The sequence below is a fragment of the Caretta caretta genome, chromosome 7 (assembly GCF_965140235.1).
Source record: "Caretta caretta isolate rCarCar2 chromosome 7, rCarCar1.hap1, whole genome shotgun sequence".
Lineage (NCBI taxonomy): Eukaryota > Metazoa > Chordata > Testudines > Cheloniidae > Caretta > Caretta caretta.
In genome coordinates this window covers 38,741,637-38,768,656 of record NC_134212.1, presented here as the reverse complement: position 1 = coordinate 38,768,656, position 27,020 = coordinate 38,741,637, and the positions used below count along the sequence as shown (strand labels likewise).

General features: G+C 40.7%; 1 protein-coding gene across 3 annotated transcripts in view; it reads right to left on the bottom strand.

Annotated features, from left to right (window-relative positions):
* TAMM41 (TAM41 mitochondrial translocator assembly and maintenance homolog) overlaps nucleotides 1–25,025 on the bottom strand; it is a 39,085-nt gene extending 14,060 nt beyond the window's left edge. The window contains exons 1-7 of one of the 3 annotated variants that reach the window (XM_048858009.2): nucleotides 24,841–25,025; nucleotides 23,247–23,426; nucleotides 15,877–15,969; nucleotides 7,486–7,636; nucleotides 3,654–3,799; nucleotides 1,835–2,000; nucleotides 34–96 (exon numbers count right to left, since the gene is read on the bottom strand). In XM_048858009.2, the coding sequence (XP_048713966.1) occupies nucleotides 34–96; nucleotides 1,835–2,000; nucleotides 3,654–3,799; nucleotides 7,486–7,636; nucleotides 15,877–15,969; nucleotides 23,247–23,426; nucleotides 24,841–24,978 (937 nt within the window). In that variant the 5' untranslated portion in view covers nucleotides 24,979–25,025. Of the gene's footprint in view, nucleotides 1–33; nucleotides 97–1,834; nucleotides 2,001–3,653; nucleotides 3,800–7,485; nucleotides 7,637–15,876; nucleotides 15,970–23,246; nucleotides 23,427–23,950; nucleotides 24,060–24,840 lie in introns of those variants that run through there. The other 2 variants (XM_048858008.2, XM_075130559.1) reach the window with 2 other exon arrangements.
* Nucleotides 25,026–27,020: the final 1,995 nt, after the last annotated feature.

Sequence of the window (27,020 nt, the reverse complement as noted above, 5' to 3'; positions counted from 1 at the left end):
GGCCTATTTGTATATAATGGCATTTGTTCTTACCAGCTGTTAGTATGGTTTTAGAACTCTGTATTAGACTGGAAGTTCTCACAATTCCTGAAATGCCTGTGTAAAGGGAAAGGATATAAACACACAGATGTTATCCATCTTAGTCTTAAAAAAAAGTTTAAAAAAATTGCAAGTTAAATATTTTTCCAGTTATACAGTAAAGCAGCCTGTAAGTAAAACTTATAATTATCTTAACAAAAACTTTCTATTTTGCTTTGTCATGCTCATTCAAGAATTTGTTCCAAATGCTCTTCTAACATTTTTTTTTATACAACATGACATTGTTTATATGAAAAAAGAATACTGAAGACTTGGTAGTAATTAATAGAGTTTGATTCCATTAATTCAATCTTCCCCATTATATTTCTGCACCCAGTTGCCCAGTCATGGGTGGTTCAAATCAATCACGTTTCCTCAGCATGCACAGTTTCAGCAGGGCTTTGTCATTTCATATTTCCCTGCCTGGGCTTGTTAAAGAATTGAACAAACTATTTCAATATGAAATTGTGTTTTCACATTCTGTTTTACACCCTTTTCCCCCTGTCCCGCGTCAGTCTTATCTATTTAGATTATAAACTCTTTGGGGAAAGGCCTGTCTACTTCTCTCTGTTGACACAGTGCCAAGCACAATGGATCTTCATTCTTGGCTAGTCCTTAGACACCGCTGTAAAAAATACAATTAAGAATAATAGTGGCTGTAAAAATACTTTCAAAATTGTTTAGTCTATTTTAAAACAGCATTTAAGTTGTATTATGCAAGTATATTGTCTAAATTTTAACGCACACTTATTTGCGTGAACTTTTGTGTGCAACACAGCCTTTGTACACTATCACACACTGAAGAATAGAAGAGTATTGGTCTCAATTATAATGTTTCCATCTTCATGTGCATTACTTTGCTGCATTACAAAGTAAGAAGTGAGATTTTTCAGAAACAGTTTTTATTAAAACTGTATAATTAAAGTTTATTCTCCTTGACTGGAGAAATATGTGGGGAAATACCTGCACATAAAGAAGAAAAATGATCACTGCTCTGACAGACTCACTATGGGGTCCTGGACAAATCACAACTGTGCTTTTTTCATTATTTTCTATGTCACAGTGTTGCAGCAAGGATTAGCTAGAGCTTGTCAAGTACTCTGAAGATATAAAGAACTGCACAAATGCTAAATATTTTCATTTATCTACAGATCAAGAACAGCATTGGCGGCAGCAGCACAAGCGTCTATACATTAACCTGCTAACATGACTCAACAGTTTTTTTTGCCCAAAGTTTGATGTCTCTTCCAAGACATCCCACCCTTGTGCTAGTTATAATGTGAGGATTTTGCAGTTTGTTGGAGTTATTCTTCCAAATTCAAATGAACTGAGTAGCACAATACACATTTGCATACCACTGAAGCTCAATATTTGATTGAAACTATGCCTTTGTTCTGACAGGCAAGACAGACCTGTCAGGCAACCAGAAAATTAAATGTTCTAATTAAATCCAGTTCTTGTTTAAAATGATTTCTTTTAGGATTTGAAACAGGAACTTTATATTTTTCCATGTTAATTTGGACAAGTGAAAGTTGATATACAAACATGAAGATTTTTGAGAACGTTTGCATCTATTGTATCCTAAAATTAAGCATTTGGGTACAATGCAACATCTCCGAATTATAATTTCTCTCTTCTGCCTCTACCCCTCTAAATTGATGGGCTGAATTCTCTTAAACTGCTTCCGTGTAGAACACTAATTCTTAAATATATCACTTCCAATCAGAGACTGCCTCCCATGCACCTACAGACCTACCCTGATGTACCACTAATCCACAGTCAGGGTCATGGGCCACTTTCAGTAAAACCTCTTCCACATCTCTGTTCTTCCCAGGAGGGTCCACAAAAGAAGTTATCTTTTGTTGAAGAGTCCTCGGCAAAGCCATTAACTGCATGAATTGACCTTCTGGACTTTTATCGATCTGAACATTACAAACACAAAAAACAAGGAAAATTGTGAACTCAATCACACGTAGTAAAGATGGTTAACACAAAATCCACGTTTCCAAAGTGAGCACAGAAGGGTTTTGGCTATCTTTGATCCCTGCTAAAGCTATATTGATCATAAAGCTACAAAGTTACATATATATGCAGAAAGATAATGCAGTCTATTACATGTGCACACACACAGAGCCATGGGCAACAGAAGTGAGAGCTCCCACTGCTTTTCCAGAGCATAATCTCAACCATGACCTTGAAAGGCAACCTAAGTGCAAGATTCAATTTTTAGGTAGCCATCCAATTTGCACATGCTATCTTGCTGATGGTGCAAGCAAGTCAGGAACACAATTGCTTATATGCATTTTTAATTTACTCAAATTACTCTTAAATAAAATAAATGCAGAAAACAAGGAAAACAAATATAATCTCAAAGACCATGGAACTGTGTTGAATATTCCATGTGCTGAATATGTTCCAAGTGCTGAATAAGTTCAAGCATTGAGCAAAATTATTAACGTCATATATAGGGATTCGCACTATTTTACGATTAGTTTTCATCAAAACTGTTTGAGAAATCTCTCTCTCATCTGCATTAAACTTTGCATCATGTCAGGTTTATGTAATTTGCAGGAAATGTTTTGGTCAACACCCTTTGCTCCACATTTTTAATTTTTTTACTTTCTGAACTTACTACAAAGTCTTTTTTTTAAAAAAACCTCTCATCCAAATAAGAGATTCCATTCTTCAAAGCAACAGTTCACTTAAAATATTTATTCTATTGCAAAGTTCCTCCATGCATTGAATTAAGAGGAGGTAACTGTTATTGGGCTGCAACTTATGGTTTTGATCACTATATTTCAACAATCTTTAGAATGTACACAAGAACGTGCACAGTAGGGCTGAGTGAACAGATTGGACAGGACAACACACTCCAGTGTTGTGATGCAAGTCCACAGTCACCTGCAACATGGGATGAGGGGTAATTCAAAAGGGCCGGCATTTTCATCTGGTACTTTCTGCTCTGATGATGCACTTTCAAACCAAAGTGTTATTCTTGGTCATCCACTTCCTCCACGACATTCTCGGGCTACCTGAATTCCAGGGATGGACTTCTGAAGTAGGGGCTATGGTGGGATGATGCCAGGACTCAGTTTGCGTTTGGTTCATTGAATTGTGTGGCTAGAACTCAAACTTCTTTGGGTTCACTGAAACCTAGGCTAATTTGGTTGCAGATAGTAATACTTAGAATTGGACAATAAATCACTTACTTGTTGCAAACCACCTGTTTTTGGCCATCATACTCCATAATCTGCTTCTTCTGAATGGCAGTCATCAAGCCACCTGTTTTAAACCAGCCTCCTCCCCCTTGCCAAGACTCCCTCATTCAGCAGCCACACCCAATGAGAGGTTGAATGGCAGTTTACTGTGCACGAGAGCTAAACCTCATTCTTATAGATTGGTATTTGTGCCAAGTTTGCTAATTGCTGGAAGTAGTTGAGTAACAGAAGCATAATAAATGTAAACGAGAAAAACTAGAGAAATTCACACTGGTGCATTGTGCGATTCTTGCTCTCTGTCTAAGTAATAAAGCAATTCCACTTGTGGGTTTAAAACATACAATGTAAACCATTTACCTCTAGCCTGCCCAGCTGGTGCTTATACACCACTTGAGAGCACTCCTGTAATATGTTACTGTAGAGCTTCTGAAAATGGGGCACATTTTCTTTCACTATGTTTAGCACCTTTGATCTGTCTTCTCCAATTATCATTCTGAAATCACCTAAACCAAGGAAACAAAAATAGTTAACTGACAAAAAATCAGAAACAGAGAACACGAAGCCATGGAACACACAGGGGATTATCATAGCATAGAATTAGACACCAATCATCTGAAGCTGTTTATGCTCTGATTATTCCAAAACCACATGCACTCCTCAATGAGGACTGTCTTCTAATAATGAAGTACTTTTCATACACCTGCCAGCTCAAGGAGAATATCCTAGAGATTGTATCTGGTTCACACCATACTGTGCTTCCACTAGCCCACTGTGCTGATATTTTTACTGAATTAAAAAAAAAACAAAAACCACACAACACCATTAAGTCAATCCCATCTCTCTAAAATGGTTGAAAAGCCCAAATCCTTAACAAATGAAGTTCTTAGCACTCACATCACAATTTTAACAGACAGCCAAGTGTAAAGTTATACTGAGTAGTGCTGGTGCTTTAGATCCTAAAATAAGCACTTTAGAAATACCATAGGAAGAGATCAAATGCTTTGCACAGAAGTCAGTGGCAAGTGCATGCATGTATCTGAGGGCTGAATTTAGACCATAGTCAGCAGCGTTAGATCACATGACTAGGGTCACATTTCTCTAGGAATGAAATGCTTTGTAACGTATCTTAACACAACACAGGACTGAATATCTGTATTTTAGTATCTGTAATTTACACTTTTACTCATTTCCATCACCCCCCCCCCCCAATTTCCTTTTTCAATACATACTGGATAGTCAGTCCACGTAGTTCCTAATCCAATCAGTGGGTTTCAATGCATAGCAGACCCACTTGGCTAGCTCTGCAGCTCCTTCCCCCGCTTGCTGATGCTTCTAATCATCACATCTGTCCTGTCTCTTGTCCTCCCCCTCCTCCATTTATAGGAGGATAAAATTTTCTCCTGCTATATCCCTGAGGTGCAAAGTTCTGGGCTTCTCTCTTGGAAGGCCCTGCTGCGCCACATGCCCTCTGGCCGCGTGCACCCTCTGACCCTCACACCCCACCCCTCTTGCTCCCACTCCCAACCCTGCACACTGCTTCATCTTTCAGCTACCATTTTTCTCTTCTATCCTCCTCTCAGAAATGAAGACACTAGTAAGTATATCTTAGACATGGTAATTTTTCTTCCCTTAGGCAACATTTTATGCCTTTGTGATCATAACCAGTAATATATATGCTCACCCGCTCTGATCAAACATTTGCCCTGCCCCCTAACCCCACTGCTCTTTTTCACTGGTAAGATTCTTCTGCTAAGCACTACACACCACTTCTTAGTTTTTCCTACTGCAAGACTGACATTACTTGTAATCTGGAAGTGCCTAGAGCAGTGGCTCTCAACCTTTCCGGACTACTTTTCTGTACCCTTTCAGGAGTCTGATTTACCTTGTGCATCTCCAAGTTTCACCTCACTTAAAAACTACTTGCTTATAAAATCAGACATAAAAATACAAAAAAAGTGTCACATCACACCATTACTGAATAATTGCTTTCTTTCTTATTTTTACTATATAATAGAATATAAATATTATACTTAAATTTCAGTGTATAGTATAATAAGCAGCATAAACAAGTCATTGTCTGTATGAAGTTTTAGTTTGTAATGACTTTGCTAGTGCTTTTTATGTAGCCTGTTGTAAAATTAGGCAGATATCTAGATGAGTTCATGTACCCCCTGGAAGACCTCTGTGTACCCTCAGGGGTACACGTAACCTGGTTAAGAACCTCTGGCCTAGAGGGTCCAAACGGAAACAGCCTCATCATGCTAGATACTGCACTCAGTCTCCAAAACAACCATCCAGGAGACAGAGCTCACTCTAATTTGAATTACTGCACAGCTAATAGTATTATGTGAACAGCAACAAAATCTTGAATCAATTTTTGTTTCCCCACACTCAAGAGCTGAATATCTCAAGGCAGCAATTTAGTTTTATTATTTCGTTTAATGGATACTATGCACTCCTTAGCCTGTTCTCCCACAGCCTCCAAAGAAATAGTCCAAACAAACAGCTCTAGCTGAGAGCAAAACAAAGCTCCATCATGCCAAGCACAGCAAAACTTATAATCACTATCTGCCCAAGATGCAGTGTGTCTCAGTGGTTTAAAAAGTAACTCCATAAAGCTCATGAACAACTTTATTAGGTAAAGAAATACAAAGAATCAGTGTCAAATGTACCATGTAAGATACTGGTTGTCTCAAAGGGATTGAGCAGGCAATATATAAAACAAGTTTCATCTACTGGGATTGTGAAAATAGTCAAGATTTAATACAACAGCAACAAAGCAAATAATAGAATACCAGGGTTGGAAGGGACCTCAGGAGGTCATCTAGTCCAACCCCCTACTCAAAGCAGGACCAATCCCCAATTTTTGCCCCAGATCCCAAATGGCCCCCTCAAGGATTGAACTCACAACCCTAGGTTTAGCAGGCCAATGCTCAAACCACTGAGCTATCCCTCCCCACCTCATCAACATTCACCTAATTTCTCAAACATCCCAAAATTGAAATTTTACCACTTCAATTTTATTCAGGCAGTAAAGCCAATTCCAACATTTTTTAGCCAAATAAATGATCTCCTACTTTTGTATTAACTGTATCATTACTTACAATAGTCAAGAATTATCCTGACCGCCTGTGGTCATTGCAAATCCCACAGCACTTTTCAGAGAAGACTCAATCAGATTCCAACTGGGGTGACTATGTAACCCACTAGTAAGTGTGCCTAGCTAAAACACCCTTTACCACTTCACTTAGATACAGTATCCTTTTTTCACTTCGTGATGGTTCAGTGCGTAATACTTTTCACCCCAGAGGGTGCTGCATTTCAGTGGTGGGTGAAGTGATTCATATATAACTTGTGGAGTGCTTTGAAGTCTTTTAATGAAAACTTCTCTTATGAATAAACTCTTTTCTAATATTTTGGAAGAATGGTATAGAGGATTGCAAGAGGGAATATAAAATTACATGAGGATGGATTGTTTTAAAAACCGATAACTGCAAACTTGAATAGGATCTCCATAATTAAAATGGCAACTACATCTTTAGAAAAAGCTGTTGATAAAAAATAAGATGCTGAAGAATTTGATCACAAAACATAATATTTGATGAACAATAAATCTCTTTAGCATCTGTCAGAATACTGACTAGATAGACCTTACACAGCGGAGAAGGACACCACGTGTATTTTCAGGCCTTTGAAATATTAAAATCTAAAGTTTGCTGAGGTATCACATAGTAACATAAGAACAAGCTCATCCCCTTATTATCTTCAGGCACAAACTAAATTCTCAAGTGTGTTTTCAAGGTCTCCTGAAACACAGCAACTATCACTCAGCCTTACCTGAAGGGCATCTCAATATCTCCTTTGGAACCAAACTCTCATGAAGTTACTGGAGCATGAAATATTGTAGGCACAATGCAGTATGGTGGAACCTTGTTCCAGTTGAAATTGATAGAAAAACTCACACTGCATTAAAATGCAGGATCAGACCTTACACATCCTTCCTTAGCTCAACAAATGTATGAATAGTCACAGACTCACTGAGCCACTTCTATACTAGAGCTAACCATATATTAGACTTCCTATTATTTGTGGTATTATTTATGCAGTATTACAGCTCAAACTACAAAGTATGACATCTTACCAAACAAAGACTTTTTTCTCAAGAGAAACTTTAAATACATATACTAACCAGAGTAGGACAGTCCTGCAATCTGCATATAGAGGTCTTCTTCAGAGAAACTTTCTGGCAACATGAGAAAGGCTGCTGTGACTGCACTCTTCAGATTGCTAAGTAGGGCAGCCTGCAGCTTGCCATTTTCATTCTGTGTCAGTATTTTCACCTGAAAAAAATCAAAATATTTGGGAGCAAGATTTCATCAGGAAAATACCATTGAAGATAGACCAATAATTATTACTCAATCCAGTGTGTAAAAATAAACTACATTTATTTAAAACCATTCACATCATTATGATGTAATTAATTAACCCTAGAGCAGGGGTGGGCAAACTTTTTGGCCCAAGGGCCACAACGGGGTTGCAAAACGGTATTGAGGGCTGGGTAGGGAAGGCTGTGCCCCCGCAAACAGCCTGGCCCCCGTCTGACCCCTCGCACTTCCCACCCCCAGTGCCCCACTCAGAACCCCCGACCCATCCAATCCCCCCCCATCCCCTGACCACCCGCTCCCTGGACCCCCGTCCCTAACTGCCCCCCAGGACCGCACCCCCTATCCAACCCCCCCAGCCCTGTCTCCAGACTGCCTCCCCACTGAACCTCTGCCCCATCCAACCACCCCGTCTGCCCCCTGGGACCTCCTGCCCCTTACCCAACCCCTCCCTCCCCCTGCCCCCTTACCTTGCCACTCAGAGCGGCAGGACAGGCTTATTTGAAAGCCTGGGAGGTAGGCGGGCACAAGTCGTGCTGCCCACACAGGGGTATAGCTGCAGGAGAGGGGAGACAGCGAGGGAGTGAGGGGGGCAGTGGAGACTAGCCTACTCGGCCGGGAGCTCAGGGCCCAGGCAGGATTGTCCGGTAAGCTGGACGTGGCCCGCAGGCCCTAGTTTGCCCACCTCTGACCTAGAGTGTGTCCATTTTCTATGTAAACGTTCCCTTTGCAGTACTAATACCATATAGTCACAAGACAGCAATGAGTGAAAGCTATTCGCTCTTCTCTTGTATCTACAGAGCTCTTTGCCTTCCCCTCTTTTAGAATCCTGGGATTAATCAAAATAACAATTCTGAGTGAGTGTTAAAAAGACACATCTGGTGAGGAAACAAGAAGTGACAGAAAACCTACTACACTAGTGTGAGAGAGAAGGAAGGAGTGACTAATGTGATAAGAGTGGAGCTCTCTCCCTGGTAACCAGGAAACTCATTCTCCCTTTATCCTTAACAGGCACCCTTGTGGTTTCTTTGGTCATCTACCATATGACAGGTTAGGAAATCCATGAAGTAGACCCTTACACAAATTAGTTCTCCTCTTAGGGCTGGTCTTCACTACTGGGGTAAGTTGACCAAAGTTACGCTACTCCAGCTACGGGAATAACTTCGGTCGACTTACCCTGGTGTCTTCACTGCGCTGAGTCGACAGGAGACGCTCTCCAATCGACTTCCCTTACTCTTCTTAGAGAGCTGGAGTACCAGGGGAGACCAGAGAGCGCTCTGCCATCGATTTAGCGGGTCTTCACTAGATAGTGATCATCAGATAGAGATTAATGGAGAGTCACACATGCAAGCAGAGTGGAACACAGAAGTCGAGTACGTCTATACGCCTCTGAGAGAAGTTTGCTCTTCCAAGGCAAAGCAGTGTTATTTCAACTGATTTGACTTAACTGTAGACCCTAACACCCTGAATAGAAAATGCATGTATTGGGACATAGGAGGCTGGTTGTTACCAGGATAAAACAAATCTTAATACAGAACCTTATGTCGACAAAGCTACTTTGGGCTACAGGAGAATAAACTTTCTTACTGTGGTTTCTAAATGCTCCTGTTGTTTCTGTTAGGCAATGCTGAATTGCTTTGCTTATAAGAAACAGATTTTCTAACAAGTGTGAGTGCTCCTGCAAAGCTACATGCATATTTGCAAGGGGTGACTATGGGTACAAGTCCCACTGAAAGTTAATGGGCTTGTGTGCCCAAGTTACTTAGGCGCTTTTGTAAATCACACCTTGTGTCCACAAAAACCTGTCATTGGAGTGTACAATTTAGCAGCTAAGCATCTGTGTGATTATTTGCCATAACTCTGGTTTGTTTAAAGAAAAGTGGAGTTAGGAGGTGTGACTGGTGCATTGTGCATTTTTGCAAACACAGGCATTGTGCTATCCTTTGAACATCTTGCCCCAAATACGGTACAAAGAAATCCAAGGCCTCCTCCACCTTAATCACCTGTTTCTAATGGAACTTCCATATGATTTAAGAATGGAAAAGAAAGAATGAAAAAACAGCCAAAATCAGATTCTGTAAATGAAACTAACAAAGGAATCATCTAGTTAAAATATTTAATGCCTTATGTAGTTAGGATGTGGACAAAGAAAGGCCTGACAAACAGATTACGGCTAAAACTCCACTTTAAAACAGGGCTGAAATCAGAACGAAGTCCCAATACTCTATGGCAAATGTGACAACATATGCTTTTTTTTTTTTAATTTTCCCCTGCATTTGAAGTTTGATGTAAAATCTAGACAATTGTTTTGAGAGTAAACTGGTTCACAGACGTTTAAGACAAATGTTTTTTATTTACCGTGCTTAATACTTTAGAGATATTGGCTTTACAAGCAAATATTTTAGGGTATTATTCTTCTCCCACAAACTACTGTATTTTTTCCTAGCATTAAAATTGATCTGAGAAGACAATGATGAAGTGTTAGACTACACTGGAAGAGTTACTGGTGAGCCTAAAATGAAGCTGAAAACATTTAAAACCATAGAACAAATTTTCTGAACACCTGCAGACTTATTCAAATGTGATCCACCAAACAACAACATGGGCTAGTCAAGGTGACAAACTGACTTATTGGCAATGCCCTAATGTTAGGGATTTTTGATCAAGCACTTTGGAAACTCACACTGACCAACTCAGAAATATATACTTTGCTCATCAATGCATGGAACTTCAAAATCTTTAAAAATGGATTGGAATATTGGTCTGGGCTGTGCAAAGAAACTACTCACAAAAAAATAAGTCACCAGAACTTTAACTAATGGGCAGAGAATGAGACTGATTCACTTGAGCATCTCATATATAAGTTTAGAGACAAAGTTAAAGAATTTTAGGTGACCTAGTCTGAATCTTTCAAGTGAAGAAAACAGATTCATTGAGAGGTTAATTGAGGGATAGTCTAGGGCAGTGGTGGGCAACCTGCGGCTCCCAATAGCTGCAGTTCACCATTCCTGGCCAATGGGACCCGTGGGAAGTGGTGTGGGCCGCAGGGACATGCTGGTCGCAGCTCCCCACAGCTCCCATTGGCCAAGAACAGTGAACTGCAGCCACTGGGAGCTGCATGCGGCCATGCCTGTGGACAGTCAACGTAAACAAACTGTCTCACGGTCCGCCAGCAGATTACCCGGATAGGCCGCGTGTGGCCCACGAGCCACAGGTTGCCCTCCACTGGTTTAGGGCTCCTAGGTTCCACAGTATACAAATACATGTTAGGTTATCCTTTTACCTTCCAGGATTCTAGGGGCCTGAAAATTAGGTCTATTGCACACAAAAGACCATGTTAACAAACCAACAAGGTTGTAAAGTCAAGTGCTCGAAAGTGAGGAAATGCAAAATTAAGGTTGATAGTGCAACCTGAAATTTGGCTTCCTTCCATGTATGCCATGATGTGCATATTTTTCCCACAGGACCCCTGCCTCATTCATTGCACAGAATGGACAGTGCTCACTTAATGAGTAGCTATTCAATGTTTTGTTTTCTCCTCGTTCAGTGGATGGCCCTAGACATTATTTATTCTTCTTATGTAATGTCTCCATCACTGGAGTTGTGCAACCATGGCAGCCCATTCTGTATGATCCTCTGCCAATTTCTTTGTGGATTGATATACCCCACCCAGGATATCATATTGTACATCCAAGGTCTTTTTCTGCCTTGGGTTCTGCCATCAACCTGCCTTTCCAGTGCCTATAGACAAATCTCCCACTAAACCCCTTAAAATGTGCCCTACAAATCATATCTTTGTCACAAGATCCAGTGTTTGTTGAGTTCCAGTCATCCCAATACTTTTTCGTTGGTTTCACAGTCTATCCATAATATTTTTAGAACCCTTCTACATCACCATAATTTGAAGAATGATACTTCCTGTATTATCTATTGTTTCAGTGTTTGTGTTTCACAATCATGATTTACCATACATCAAATATAAGTTTTTAGGATCAGAATTTAGTCTTCAGATTTATGTCCCTTTTGCTCTCGCTATTCTGGTGCTGACTTCGATATCTGAACTTCCATCTTCTGTAATGACGCATCCTAAGCAGCAATAATTTCTCACCTGCTGTGCATGGTTCACTGGAATCTTACATGTTTTCCCAGGATCGTTGCACTTTGCCACAGCTTTTGTCTTGTCCACGTTCAACTCTACACCATATTCTTTGCCTCATCAGACCTTCTTCTGAATCAGCCAACAGCACATAGTGAATGTTATTCACTCATTTTCCATACACCTTAATACCTTCTTCTGTTTCTTCAATTAATTGAACACTCAGTATAAATGTTGAATAAAGCTGGTGACATTACACAATCTTGTCTCATTCCTCTTTTGAGGTCTAATAAAGATCCTCAAACACAGATTAATCAAGTAAACCAGCTAATAATAGATGAAGACGTCATGGCAGCAATAAAGAGACTTCCAAATAGAAAAGGACCAGGTTGCGATGGAATAACGGCTGAATTGTTAAACAGCATAGAGAATGAAGGCTTGAAAGCCCTGTCAGAGGTAATGAAGAGTATGTTTGAGACAGGTGAATTGCCAGAAGACTTTACAACCTCACTGTGTAGCCTAATACTCAAAAAGAACAATGCTAAGGATTATAAAGAATGTAGAACTATCAGCCTAATATCACTTGCCTCTAAGTTGCTTTTGCAAGCTGTTCAAGACCTAATGCAAGGGAAGACTAATAAGGAAATAAACAAAAAGAAAAAAAAATGGCTTCAAACGGAAAAGGCATGATAAACACCATTATGAACATGAAGCTAATATTAGAAAGATCAACCGTTTCTGTAGAAATGCATGCTGCTTTGATTGTTACATGTATGAGTTGTGCTTGGTTGTTACTGTAAGTTTTCTCTATATATACACAATGACACTGCAATACATATACACACACATGTAACATGAAAATGACCAATGTCAGAATGATACTTAATGAAGCTTTTATTCATCTCAGAAAATTCACTGAAATGCCACTTGTTCTAAGTAACATTATCTGGTTAGGTAGTACTGGGATTTTTTTTTACATCTAGCATAATTACTTGAAGAAAACAAGCCAGTTATGAAGTAGCTAGTATTGTGTTTATCTGTTTCTTCAACATACGGCTAAATAGGAAGTTGGCTAAACAACACTATATGTTGTGTTCAGAGTGAAAAGTCAATAGACTCTTGAGACACAGCCAAAGAGGCCTGGGAAAGAGTCTAAAAAGCCATTTGTACCCTATTAGAGATGTCCTTATTTGAACTTAATGGATATCATTAACACTACAGTAAGAATATTCAGTTGAGGCAACTTATTTTTAAGAAAAAAATACTTGTAACAAGAGTCAAGCCAAAAAAGGTTCAAGCCACAGCAAATGCTTCTGAGCACAGAGGTGTACTTGTGAAAAGGTTGGGTAGTTCTGAATCAGTACAGGCAACCTCCTTACAGCACAACACTAGAAACATGTTATTCTTTTGTAAGATTTGCCCCTCTACAAGAGAGGGGATGGGGAAGTCCATTTAAATAGTTTAAGTCAAGATTAATACACCACCAGCCTTGTATCCAGAGAACTTGCTTTTGACACACTACTCTGCAACCAATGCTGTCTTGTAATATAAACAATCCAGGTTACTGTATCACCAACAAATTTAGAAATAAAAATAGCATCCTTATTATCCATGTTTACAGACAAAACAAAATTTCACTACAGTTGTTTTAAAAAGTTTGTATCAGAAGTTCAACAGCAGAAGTGAAACTGTGACCAACAAGAACAACCTAAAATGTGAAGCCTACAAAGAATCGGAACAAAGGTTTTTGCTCAGAAATTCTCTAAGTAACATTGTATAAAACTCCTCATTCCTATTAAGTAGCAAAGTCTTGCAGATTTTAGTTCTAGACATGGACGGGTATGAAAAGGAAAGATGGTTTGAGGCTTCAATGAACATAGCTCAAACTTGAGCAAAAGAGCAAACCCTGCAGTCCTTACTCAGCCAGAACTCCCATTAGCTTAATGGGAAGGACTCAAACCAATCATTTCTTCCGCCTATCAAGCACATATGCTTGAAAGGCTATTTCTCATGGACAGTCCTAAACATCAAGTGTCTAACTCCATTGTGATGATGGGTGTGTGTGTGGAATTTATCCTAATTGCAAGTTCAACCGTAAAAAAGTGAAAGTTCTAAAATGCCACAATAGCCTATAACAACAAATGGTGATGGGAAAAGGTACGAAAGGGAGACAAGAAGACTGAATTAGTTCAAAAGGGCCTACTGATATAACTCAAGGACTGTGTTATCATGATGCCTGGGAAACCAGAGAAGTGTGGGACTGGAAATCAGTGAATCAAAATTCATGTGTCAGAAATTAGACCTAACTGGTGGACAAAATAATGAGGGGATGGACTATTCCGCCCATCATTCCCATTTGGGGTCCTCAAAAAGAGACCTGGGGGGGGGGGGGGGGGGAAACTGGCTACTGCAACGATGGCTGACTGAAAGAAGGGGAAGGAATGACCTTCATTATCATTACTGCCACCCCCACCATCTCATAGGATCCCAGGATTCAGTGTGACAATATTGTGCCTTCGTCATCCTGATCCTAACACGTGTCCTGAGTCGACCAGGCCAAGAGAGGACCCAGCTGACCAGCTCCAGCTTTACTGGCTCCAGCTGAACCCCAACCACCACCCAGGATGTGAGGCTGTCACAATCCCTACACCCCCATGTGTGTTTTACTTCCCCACTTTAAGTTTAGCTCTTTCCCATTTCTCTTCATTTGCCCTCTGTTTAATAAGAGTCTGGCTAAGACAGTCAAGACTGCATATTTTGCAACACTGCTATACACCTGTGACCAGAAGGAGGCAGCTAAAAGCAATGCCCTAAACAGTACAATGTTGGTGCAAGTTTGTCAAGTCACCAAGTGGCTGATAAGACCATGTACTGTGCCAGTGTTTTTCCAGCAGTGACGCAGGAAATGAGAATCAACACCAGAGACAGAGGCAGAGGCTGCAATTTTTCATCTTTGCTGTTCTTTTCTCTCCCCTCTTGTGTGCATGTTTTATTTTGTCTTCCAGAAAATACTATAATGGCAGCAGCTCTAGCCCATCTCAACTACCTTCTTCTCTTTTCCCCAAAAATAACAGTTAACGCTATTTTTAATATTACCTAAAGGACTGTCAAAAAACGGGGGTTTCTTTCCAAAAACTCTTCTGCTAAAGGAAAAGGGAACAAGAGATGATGTTAAAATAAAAGCCTTACTTCAAATTTTATATTTCAAATATTTGAACAGTTTTTTTCATTATCTTCAATAAAAAATGTTTAAAAGGATGTTTAATGTTGTGTTTGCCATGATACTTAGCAGGCTGAGGTCACTGTATATTAAACCCCAAACCTTATTTTAAACTGTTTAATGTTGGACAGTGACAGGGTCATGCTAACACCTTTGACTCTTCGGTATCTACATTCCATCTAAATTAATACAACTCTGCCTTCCATTATGAGCGTACAACTCCCACTGAAGTCAAGAAGGGATGCAGAAAGCGAGGCTTGCACATGATAGAAAGGCAGAATATCTCAAAAGCTGTAGCAAAAATAAGTAAAAATGAAAATAATTTTTTTTTAATCGTTGAAGTTATTTGGAAATTCAGAGATCTTTCAGATTTTTTTCAATGTACTATGTGTCTGGAGATTCAGACTATATTTATCTATATATTCCAGCATATTACATGGAAGACTCCTTACCTCACTCCAGTAATTTAAGCAAAACGGAGAGGAAGAATTCAGCAACTGAGCTGAAATACTTCCCTTTTAATTGCTTGCTTAAAACTGATTTTTGTATTATTATAATCAGCTCCCTATATTTTATTACAAGTTTTCTCCAAGTTAACTTATATCTGCTGCCATCTAGAGGTCTGAAAGAACACTTGACACATACAGTCATTTAAAAGTGTGTATCAAACTTTTCATGACACTGACCTGAAGACAGACTATCCAAGCATCTCTTATGCATCAGTTTGTACCATTAAACGAAGGTATTATAAAAAGACAATTAACTAGAGCCTGACCAACTGAAATCATCAACACGACTTTCTGCAGCATTTGATCATCTTCCACCTCAGTAGTTTCCTGTGTTTCAAAGACACAAGCCAGCTGAACAGAATAAGATAGTTACCGGCTTTTGCAGACGTCCAGCAACATAGAGAGTTTTCCAGTGAAGCAGATCGTCAATCAGCGCATCAGTGCCAATTACGCCATATTTTATCATCTGAAAAAACAAAATAGAGGGTCTCACACAATTGTTTGTTACACACTGGCTGCATCAGGTAAAAAAGTCTGGTAAAAAAAAAAGTCATTAATTCACAGAAATGTAAATCTCTTAAGTAAAATATAAAAACACAAATATTAACGGTTTACTGGTTAGAGAACTAAATGAAAATATCACACTAACAGTTGCCAACCCCACAGGACTGTCCTGGAGTCTCCAGGAATTAAAGATTAACCTTTAATTAACTACTGTCATGTGATGAAACCTTCAGGAACACATTCAACCAGCATTGGCAACCGTTGTAGAACTCTACCTTGCAAGGCATCTAAAATGTATGAAGTTTTCTTTCCAGTGGATCCTAACCAAAACACAAAAAGATCTTTATTGACCCTCCAGACAATGCACTGAATGGGCATGGACATCACACTACACTCTCTCACTCAGATGGTCACTTCAAATCATGGTTCAGATATATTGCTCAATCATACTTAAAAACAGGCCATTTATTCTGTGATTCTGCAAATAACTCACTTGATTCTTTCATTACATGTATGTAGAGTACCTAGCACAATGAGGCCCTAGTTCCTGAAGGAGCTCTCTAGTTGCTACTGCAATGCAAATAAATGGATTATTACAAAGTGCCTTTTATTTCAGCAGTAATTCCTCTGATAATGATCAAAATCCTCTAATAAGAATTTGATCCAACTGATTTATTTTAAGTCTTGCATTTATGCTTTCACTTTTAGCCAGCTGCTTTTTCCTTAGGACAGTACTTAGAGAAGGAAAGACAGCCATGTGGTTACAACATAAGACAGGGAGTCAGGAAATGTGAGCTCCATGCCCACCTTCGTAATATGAGAATGATGTTCACTTCAAAGAAGGGGTCATAATTTACTAGTGTTTCTAAAGAACTCTGAGATTCTTCAATGGAAGCTGCTATTCAAGTAATAGCAGCAAGAAATAAAACCAATCAAGTCCTATTTATTGCTGTATGCACCTGTGTCAAGGTTCCTTCCCCACTCTGAACTCTAGGGCACAGATGTGGGGACCTGCATGAAAACCTCCTAAGCTTACTTTTACCAGCTTAGGTTAAAACTTCCCCAAGGTACAAACTATTTTACCCTTTGCCCTTAGACTTCCACTGCCACCACCAAACTTTATCTGGGTTCCTGAGAAAACATTGTTTGGAAACGTCTTTCCCCCCAAAATCCTCCCAACCCTTGCACCCCACTTCCTGGGGAAGGTTTGGTAAAAATCCTCACCAATTTGCATAGGTGACCACAGACCCAAACCCTTGGATCTTAGAACAATGAAAAAGCATTCAGTTTTCTTACAAGAAGACTCTTAATAGAAGTAAAAAAGAATCACCTCTGTAAAATCAGGATGGTAAATACCTTACAGGGTATTTAGATTCAAAACATAAAGAATCCCTCTAGGCAAAACCTTAAGTTACAAAAAAGTCACACAGACAGGAATATTCATTCTATTCAGCACAGCTATTTTCTCAGCCATTTAAAGAAATCATAATCTAACACATACCTAGCTAGATTACTTACTAAGTTCTAAGACTCCATTCCTGTTCTGTCCCCGGCAAAAGCATCACACAGACAGACACAGACTCTTTGTTTTTCTCCCTCCTCCCAGCTTTTGAAAGTATCTTGTCTCCTCATTGGTCATTTTGGTCAGGTGCCAGCGAGGTTACCTTTAGCTTCTTAACCCTTTACAGGTGAAAGGATTTTTCCTCTGGCCAGGAGGGATTTTAAAGGTGAATACCCTTCCCTTTATATTTATGACAACCTGCAATTTAGGGTTCCCATACACTGGTCCCGTGATTTATTTCGTTTTGAAGGATTCTACCAAATGCAAAGTATCCTCTATTGTTAAAATGGGTAACCCAGCTGAAAATGTCACTGTCACAAATCTACCAAATATTAAGTGAGGCTGTTACATATAAATACAGATATTTGTATATTCCAGAAGCAAAACACTTCATTAAAAAAAAACAAACAATCATTAAGATTGCCAAGTGACAACACTGACATTTCAATACCTGCCACATTTATACAACCCAAGCAAGGAAATAAATGTTAAGATATATAGGCATTGTAAGCTTTACTATGACCAAGGTGTTCTTGACAGGCAATGGCACAACAAGGGACAGAGTCCCACTTCCCAACAAAGAGCACCTGGAAGGATGGTGATACACCAAGCCCAGGGGGATGATGCAAGCTGCACTGTTCATGCTAAACCTGCTGGATAGGAGATGTAGTGCAGGGAGGAAAACCTGCTTCCTTGCCACAACACTGAAGATGTGATTTTACCAGGCAGATAAAAGGATTCAAAGAAATATCAAACACCGGAAAACACGTGAAGAGAACAAATTTTGATACTGCTCTCTAAAGGCCCTTACTCATTTTAAACAAAGTTTTCAGTAAACATTTCAGTTGCAAGGACACCTAGAATGGTGAAAGCCTGATGATTTATCCTTTTCACAGTTAAAAGAGGAATTCAAAATGAGACTTCTAATGGGATTTGATGCTATCTTAACACAGCACAAACAGGCAGAACCAAGACTGGATATGCTGGTTCTTCAGATCAAGACTACAGGCCTCTGCTGCTTAAACTCATAGATTGGTTGGCTGCCAGCTAGAAATACCCCAATGTTCTTAACTACAAATAGTCAATAAAAAGCAACCCTCTCACACAGACATAAAATTTAGACTGGAAACAAAGTGCAAATTTTTAATAGTAAGGGTAAATGACCATTAGAACAATTTACCAAGGGTTGTGGTGAATTCTCCATCACTGGCCATTTTTAAATCAATAATGCATGTTTTTCTAAAAGACATGCTCTAACTCAAACAGGAATTAATTCAGGAAAGTCTTATGGCCTGATATATAGGAGGTCAGACTCGATTATGACAGTGGTCCCTTCTGGCTTTATAATCTAAGAATAAAAGCCTCTTGTTTACCCCCAGCAAATTTTATGAAGATTCACGTCAGTGCTAACCCCACTTCAATTGCTCTGATGGAAGTCTCACAGTGAGACTTTGGGGCCTCAGAGGTTTATGCCAACTTGACAGTTAAAGCGGCTTCTCCCATTGTAATATAAATAATGTTGGAATAAAAGAATAGGATGAAAAAGTTGCTATCTTCTAATATGCTGAATTACTTTGTTCAAGTTTTCAAAAGGTTTTAATCTATTTTATTTCTCAGTGCTTTGTATGTTTTCACACAGAAGCTAGATGATGCCTATCTAGCATAACCGACTACTACACATCCAAAAGTCACTATCATTCTTATTCTTCAATTCCTACACAACACAGTACTATAAGACCTCCTAAACACTTGCAGGCAGTAGAATGGCTTTTATAGAATGAGCTGCGGAAGGACCTCTGCTTAACTCTGAAAGTGCAAGAAGTGGATTCCAAGGCTCAAAGGAATTTACCATAATTCCAAGGTACCCGATACAGAAGTTCAGGGGAAGGGAAATGGATAAAAATAAGTAACATACCACTACTCAATTTTTATTAAGTTGGGCTCTGAACACTGAGCCTGGTACAATAATTTCAAAAGAAGGCTTAGGCTAAATGTCCCACAACTCATGAAGGGATGCAGTTTGATTTCTACCATCATCCATCAACATTAAACCTCTTCAGCAAATTAGCGATGACATATACACTGAGAAGGGAGGGAGCGGAAGGCCCCTTCATGAGAGCAGATAATCCCACTGAAAAAGAACACATTAGTGGATAGCACAAAGAGTGAGCAATATACAGGAAGACAGAAGAGATAACATGGAGCCCCTTACTTTTTCAAAGCATTGTCGAATATTAACCAATTAATTGGCACAACATCCTTGTGACTGTCCCCATTTTACAGATAGGGAAACTGAGGTACAGGGATCAGTGACTTACTGAAGGTTACCATCCCCTGCAGGTTGGGGGAGCAGAGGAAGCAAGCAAGAAGGTTAGATGAAAATAAGTTGTGACAGGACTGGACTGTGTACCAGAGAAACTTTATATTCAAACTATTCAATTCACACTCTCCCCAGGGAACCTACTGGTAGCAGCATTACCTAGAATGGGAAAATCCATTAGAACTCTAAAGGCAAACAGAAATTGGCTGAAGTCCTTTTCTCCAGAAATCAGCAATCCTTTCTAGACCAAGTGGATTGAGAAGATAGACAATATGCTGTTAACATGTCCTTTCTAGAATCAAAATTAAAACAAATTAACTCTAGGATCAATAACACTGAAGCAAAACTAAATTATATATATATTCAAAATAAACCTAGTCCAGATGGACTTGACCCTTAAGAAAACTGAGTGATAAATTACAGAATAGTCAACTATAAAAATTAGTGCCAATAAAATTGTGATTCAAATGGCCGCACAACAATTATGTCAATACTTAATTCTCTTGTAGCTATATTGTTTTGTTGATGACGGCTATATTCTTGTGACATGGCAATATTCTGATCCCAATAGCTTTTCAAGTTTTTTAAGTAACTAGAACAGTTTCAAATTTCAATGTACTCTAAGTTCAAAAGCTATGTTCATAAAAACTCTATCAACAGATAAAACAGTACTGATCTTAGTACTAAGTGATTAGAAGAGTTATACACTTAATTGGTAACATTTTGTACAAAGTGGCAAATCATTATGAAAACCTCTTGATATTCGACAGTGACATTAATGATGATGAACTCTTTCAGTACTAATGTAAATGTAATGAGCAGTTACAATGGAATTTCATAGTAGTCAGTGTTAATCAATGACTACTTACCGTGAAGTAACATCACAAAATAAAGCCTTCACAGCAAAAAAGATTATACACCAAGATTTAAAGTATTTAATTAAAAACTCTACCACCCAATTCTGCATGAATTGAGTTCATGCAATCCTAATCTACCAGAGAAGGTAATTCCAGCTGCTTCTCATAACAGTTTTTTCAAATTCAATTATTGCTTGAGTATTGTAATTCTACTGTACGTGGTCTGTATTTTATGTAAGGGTATCTTGCATATATGTTTTAAAGAGCTAACTCAATACAATGCAGATTAATTTTATAATTCTCCTGCATTGCCCCATTAATCCTAGAAAACCATGATGAAGAATTAAGCTGACATTTTGGTCAGTGTCTTTTTTTAATTATATGGCATTATTTAATGGAAAAGCTCTATAGAGGTTAATAGAGAAAGGGTGAAATCCATAGGGTTCCAAAGAAACTACACTACAAACCTAAAGAATTTAACAGGAAATTGTGACAGGATCCCTACCTCTGCATGATTTGTTTAAGGATTTAATAGAATGGTTATTATTTTCTACTAAGTGCCATAAGTTTTGAAAAAAATTGACCAGTGCATACACTCGATGGTATGATAGTTGGGATAGATCAGAGTGCATGGTAGGATGTCACAGCAGAACAGGAGCTATGTTCTGCAACTTTGGGAGGCTTAAAACAGAACAATAAAATGTTAAATTTAGGACCAAGTTATGTGCAGAATAATCCCTACCAATTTTTGCTATTTGGGGTAGTCAGTATATAATTCTATCAGAGTTGCAGGTCAATTTCAATAGTTAGAAGGATTCACTCCGAAGAGTTTGTTTCCTGTCAATCATAAGTTAAAGTAAAGCAGCCTAAATAATGTAACATAGACAGCATATTTCTGTACATCCCAGGATTCCAATGATTACTAACAGTGTCAAAGTAACTCCAGAACCATTCTTAACAGACCATGCATGAACATAATGGAGACCATCCAAAAGCTGTCATCACCACACAAGGGTGTAGGTGTGAAGGGAAAAGCAAGAGTGATGGGTAGGAGTAATAACAGAAGTCTTTATAGCAAAGATGCTGCTCCTGCTCCCCTCAAAGTCAAGTTAAAAAAGCTTTACTTCAAGAGGACCAGGATTGGACCCACAATTCATACCTCCTCCAAGTGCCTTACACACATGAAATACATTAGAGGGCCTCTCTCTCTCTACCTCCAAATCAGTGAGATGGGTTTTTTGGTGAATGTCTAGTCCAGGGGTGGCCAGCCTGTGGCTCCAGAGCTCTTCAGAAGTTAATATGCGGCACCTTGTATAGGCACCGACTCTGGGGCTGGAGCTACAGATGCCAGCTTTCCAATGTGCCAGGAGGTGCTCACTGCTCAACCCCTGGCTCTGTCATAGGTCCTGCCACCACTCCACCCCTTCCCACCCTCTCCCCTCAGCCTGCAGTGCCCTCGCTCCTCCCTGCACCCACGAGCCTCCTGCACACCACAAAACAGCTTTTCAGGGAGGGAGGGGGAGGTGCTGATCTGCAGGGCTGCGGGTAGGTGGAAGACACTGGGAGCGGGGGATGGAGCTGATGGGGGGATGCTGATGTATTACTGTGGCTCTTTGGCAATGTACACTGAAATTCTGGCTCCTTCTCAAGCTCAGGTTGGCCACCCCTGGTCTAGTCACTTATCCCATGCTCACCCTGGTACCGCAAGCCTGAAATTCCTTAGCAAAGTCACAGTTGGCTGCAAATGTAGTTTTTCCTATGTCCTTCATTCCACTTCCTGCTTTTGGTGAAGAGATGGAATTTGATTTTCTTGTCGTTACCACAAGTTGAGAACAATTTGAAACAGCACTGAGGAGGTGGAAAGTCACAAACACACACACATCAATACTACTTGTTTGGACACAGATGTTGGAGTATGACTAGATAGAATAAATATTACTCCCTGTGTTAAAATGACAGGGAATCAGAGGTTAAATAAGACAGATGTCAATTATGTTATGTTATATTTGCGTGGACATCAAAATACAAATAATCCACTCTGCTCTGTGAATTGGCCAATCTCTGAATCTAGATCTCAGTTTTCCCATTTGTAAAATGGTGACAATACTTGCCTCCTTACCACATTGAAGGCTGTAATGTGTTTAGAATTATCGCTGAGAAAAAGAATACAAGTTCAGCTATTATTGTGAACGTGCTTTACTTTAACTGCTGAGTCTAATTGTTGCTTTTATTGAGCACAATGTTGTCTCCTGTTTTCTTTTTCAGGATTTAACACATTACTCTGTAAAACAGCTTGAGACACTGAATATTAAAGATGCTATGTAGAACTGAAGCTTTTATTTAAGTGCTTAAGTATCAGTCAAGGATCAGCTAGTATCTGTAACATAAATGCAAACTGCAATTTTTATTTCCTGAACAGAGGCTACCCTAGGCTAGTCATTCCAATATTCTAAATGTAAACATTTGATCTATAGAAATTAGTCACAACCTATTGTACTTACCCTACCATTACATCGCACTAAAGTATTGTAGTAAATCCCTGCTCCACAGCTCTGTATATTACTGATTTGCTTTGGCCCAAAAAGTTTTAGGAAAGAATAATGACTCCTATTCTTTAGCAGGTTCATCATATGCCAAGTGACAGAATCATCCACAGCAAACACGAAGTCCAGCATATTGTGCTACAAGGTAAATAGAAAAAAAGATACTGTTACATATAGTTTAGGAAACAAGCTATATCCACTCTAAGATTCTACTGATCTTCACATAATGCCCAGCGATGATAATAGCAGACAGCAACACACAGCCAGAACATAACCAACCCATAACTTGCTTAAAGAAAAAAAAATCAGTTAAGTCATGTCCAACACATTTCTATATAAGACAAATCTTTGCATGAGAATCTAACCTAATTTTTTTTCCTTTGGAGTTCTCAATGCTTGGAAAATTACACACAAACTCCAACTCTCAGTAGACTTTTTTTTTTTTTTTAAAATTCAAACTTTACCTGCAATCAGTTGTTTCTGACAACAAAAGATTTGTGATGAAATAACAGTTTGAAAGGAACTCCAAACCCAGGAGACTTGTTACCTAAACACAACATAGACTAGCTAGTTAAGAACAGTTTTAGTTATTATACAACTAGTTATTATATGTAACATTTTGAGATATGCTGAAAGTTCTTGAGGAATGACTCTCTACATGCCTTGCCATTTCTGGACCGGTCTGAGTTGCTCAGTGAATCAGTGATCGAACAGAGTTGGTACAAAGTTGAACAGACTTGTTAAATCTTCCAAGTTATTCGCTCTTCCTCCCTTCTTCATGTTTGTGGGGAACAATATTAAAAATGTAAAATTCTTATTTTTCTTCCTTTGCATCTTGTGGGGAGGAGCAAGAAGAAGGAGACTTGATTTAGTTTGCTTGGAAAATAAAACCCAGTGAAAAGGCAAACTATGCCCATGCACAAAATCATGGAGTTTGGCCAATTTAAAAGAAAATAAAAGCTTTTGGCAGTCAGAGATTTAAGGTCGCTCCGAGCATGGGACTGTGTGCCTGACCATGTTCACTAACGCACTGAACATCTTATCTTCTATGAATTTATCTATTTTTTTAAAACAGAGTTATACTTTTGGCCATCACAACATCCCCATGGCAATGAGTTCCACAGGTTAGTTGCCCACTATGTAAAAAAGTACTTCCGTTTGTTTGTATTAAACCTGCGGCCTATTAATTTCATTGTGTGACCCGTGATTTTTGTATTGTAGGGAAAGGGTAAATAACACTTCTCGATTCACTTTTTCCACACTTTTCAGCTCGGAAAAAGAGAGGACTAAGGGAACTGCCTCTCTGGGTGCATTCCAGGGATATTAATCTGTTAAGGGCAATGCCCCTGCCTGGTCCCCCAGAATGCACTGGGGGGGAGGTGATAACAACCCGTGGCCGGGAATGCCCCCCCCTCCCGGTGCACTGGGGGGTGATAACCCGTAACCGGGCAATGCCTCCCTCCCTCCCCAGTGCACGGCGGGGCGGGAGGGGGTGATAACCAGTAACCAGGGAAATGCTCTGCCCGGCCCCCAGCTGCACAGTCCCGCTTACCACGCTCTGGCTGGGGGCGGTCCCCGCCTGCCGGAAGACCCCGGACCCATAGGCGAAAGCCAGGCTGAGCTCCTGGGGGAAGTGAGCCAGGATCCTCCGGAACTGCACCCCCGAGCCGGGCAGCGCTGGGAGCGCCATGAGCGCGGGGCCCGGCAGCAACTGGCGCCTGCGCCCTGCGTGCGGCGGCGGCTGGGCGGAGCGCGGCGCGAGCCCGGCCCGTGCCCCGGCTTCGCCGCCAGCAGCTGACAGGAGACGACGGCGCGAAGGAGCGAGAGGGGCCGGCGCCCCTTGGGGAGGCCAGCCAGGCCCACAGCGCCCCAGCTACGGCCTGGGTCGCAGGAGCCGGTGGCGCCCGGACCGCTGTGGTGCGTTTTTCCCTTCGGCCCATAACCCAGTGTCCCTGCTGTCCCAAACGGAGGGGCCCTGCGCCCGCCAAATCCCCACTCGCAGTCCCTGCACTCCCCGCCCCGACCCCTGCGCATGCACACCTAGTATTCCGGTCCCGGCTGCACCCCCTATCCACGTCCTCTGCGGTTCCCATGCCCCTGCACTCCCAATTCCCCACCCACAGGCCCTACACCTTTCGTACACCCAGGGCTCCTGCACATCCAGATTTCCTGAGGTTCCCCTTTACCCACCCCCGGGCTCCTTAACTCCAGATTTCTACTGGTTTTTATACTGTGCAAAGAAAGTAACAGAACACCACTAGCCATCACCTTCAACCCCCAACTAAAACCTCTCCAGCGCATCATCAAGGATCTACAACCTATGCTGAAGGACGACCCATCACTCTCACAGATCTTGGGAGACAGGCCAGTCCTTGCTTACAGACAGCCCCCGAGCCTGAAGCAAATACTCACCAGCAACCACACAACAAAAACACTAACCCAGGAACCTATCCTTGCAACAAAGCCGGTTGCCAACTCTGTCCACATATCTATTCAAGGGACACCGTCATAGGGCCTGATCACATCAGCCACACCATAAGAGGTTCGTTCATCTGCACATCTACCAATGTGATATATGCCATCATGTGCCAGCAATGCCCTTCTGCCATGTACATTGGCCAAACTGGACAATCTCTATGCAAGAGAATAAATGGACACAAATCAGATGTCAAGAGTTATAACATTCAAAAACCACTCGGAGAACACTTCAACCTCCCTGGTCACTCAATTTCAGAACTAAAAGTCGCAATTCTTCAACAAAAAAACTTCAAAAACAGACTCCAACGAGAGACTGCTGAATTGGAATTAATTTGCAAACTGGACACCATTAAATTAGGCTTGAATAAAGATTGGGAGTGGATGGGTCATTACACAAAGTAAAAACTATTTCCCCATGCTAATTTTCCCCCCTACTGTTACTCACACCTGCTTGTCAACTGTTGGAAATGGGCCATCCTGATTATCACTACAAAATTTTTTTTTTCCCACTGATAATAGCCCACCTTATTTGATCAGTCTCATTACAGTTGGTATGGCAACACCCATTTTTTCATGTTCTCTGTGTATATATATCTTCCTACTGTATTTTCCACTGCATGCATCTGATGAAGTGGGTTTTAGCCCATGAAAGTTGATGCCCAAATAAATGTGTTCGTCTGTAAGGTGCCACAAGTACTCCTCGTTTTTATACTGTGCAAGTTCTTATTGCATAATCACCCATCACCGTGGTCCAGTGTCCCATCCCATCCAAGTGGTACAAAGGCAGGGTGGTGAGTTATATGAGCATGTGGTGCCCGTGCTCCAGGAATATTCCGGGCACAGGGGCCCAGCTCCACCGATGTTCGGGGCCTGGTCTCTCCCCTGCCCCTGCATGCCTCCCCTGGAGTGTCTCCTGCCCTGGCCTGCCACCCCTGGGTGATGTAAAAGGACCCTGGGGCCCCCAGCCGCCGCCACCAGCAGCACAGCAGGGCTAAGTCGGCTTCCTGCCTGCCCTCGCTCCGCATCACTCCTGGAAGTGACCGGCACATCCCTGCAGCCCCAGGGTGGTGGTCTCTGCGCGGTGCTCCTGCCCTGAGCACTGACTCTCCAGCTCTCATTGGCCGGGAACTTCGGCCAATGGGAGCTGTGGGGACGGTGCCTGCAGGCAGCAGTGCATGGAGGTGTCCCAGTCCCCCCGCCTAGGAGCCGCTGCCAGAGGGGGTGTGGGTCGCTTCTGGGAGCCACCCAAGGTAA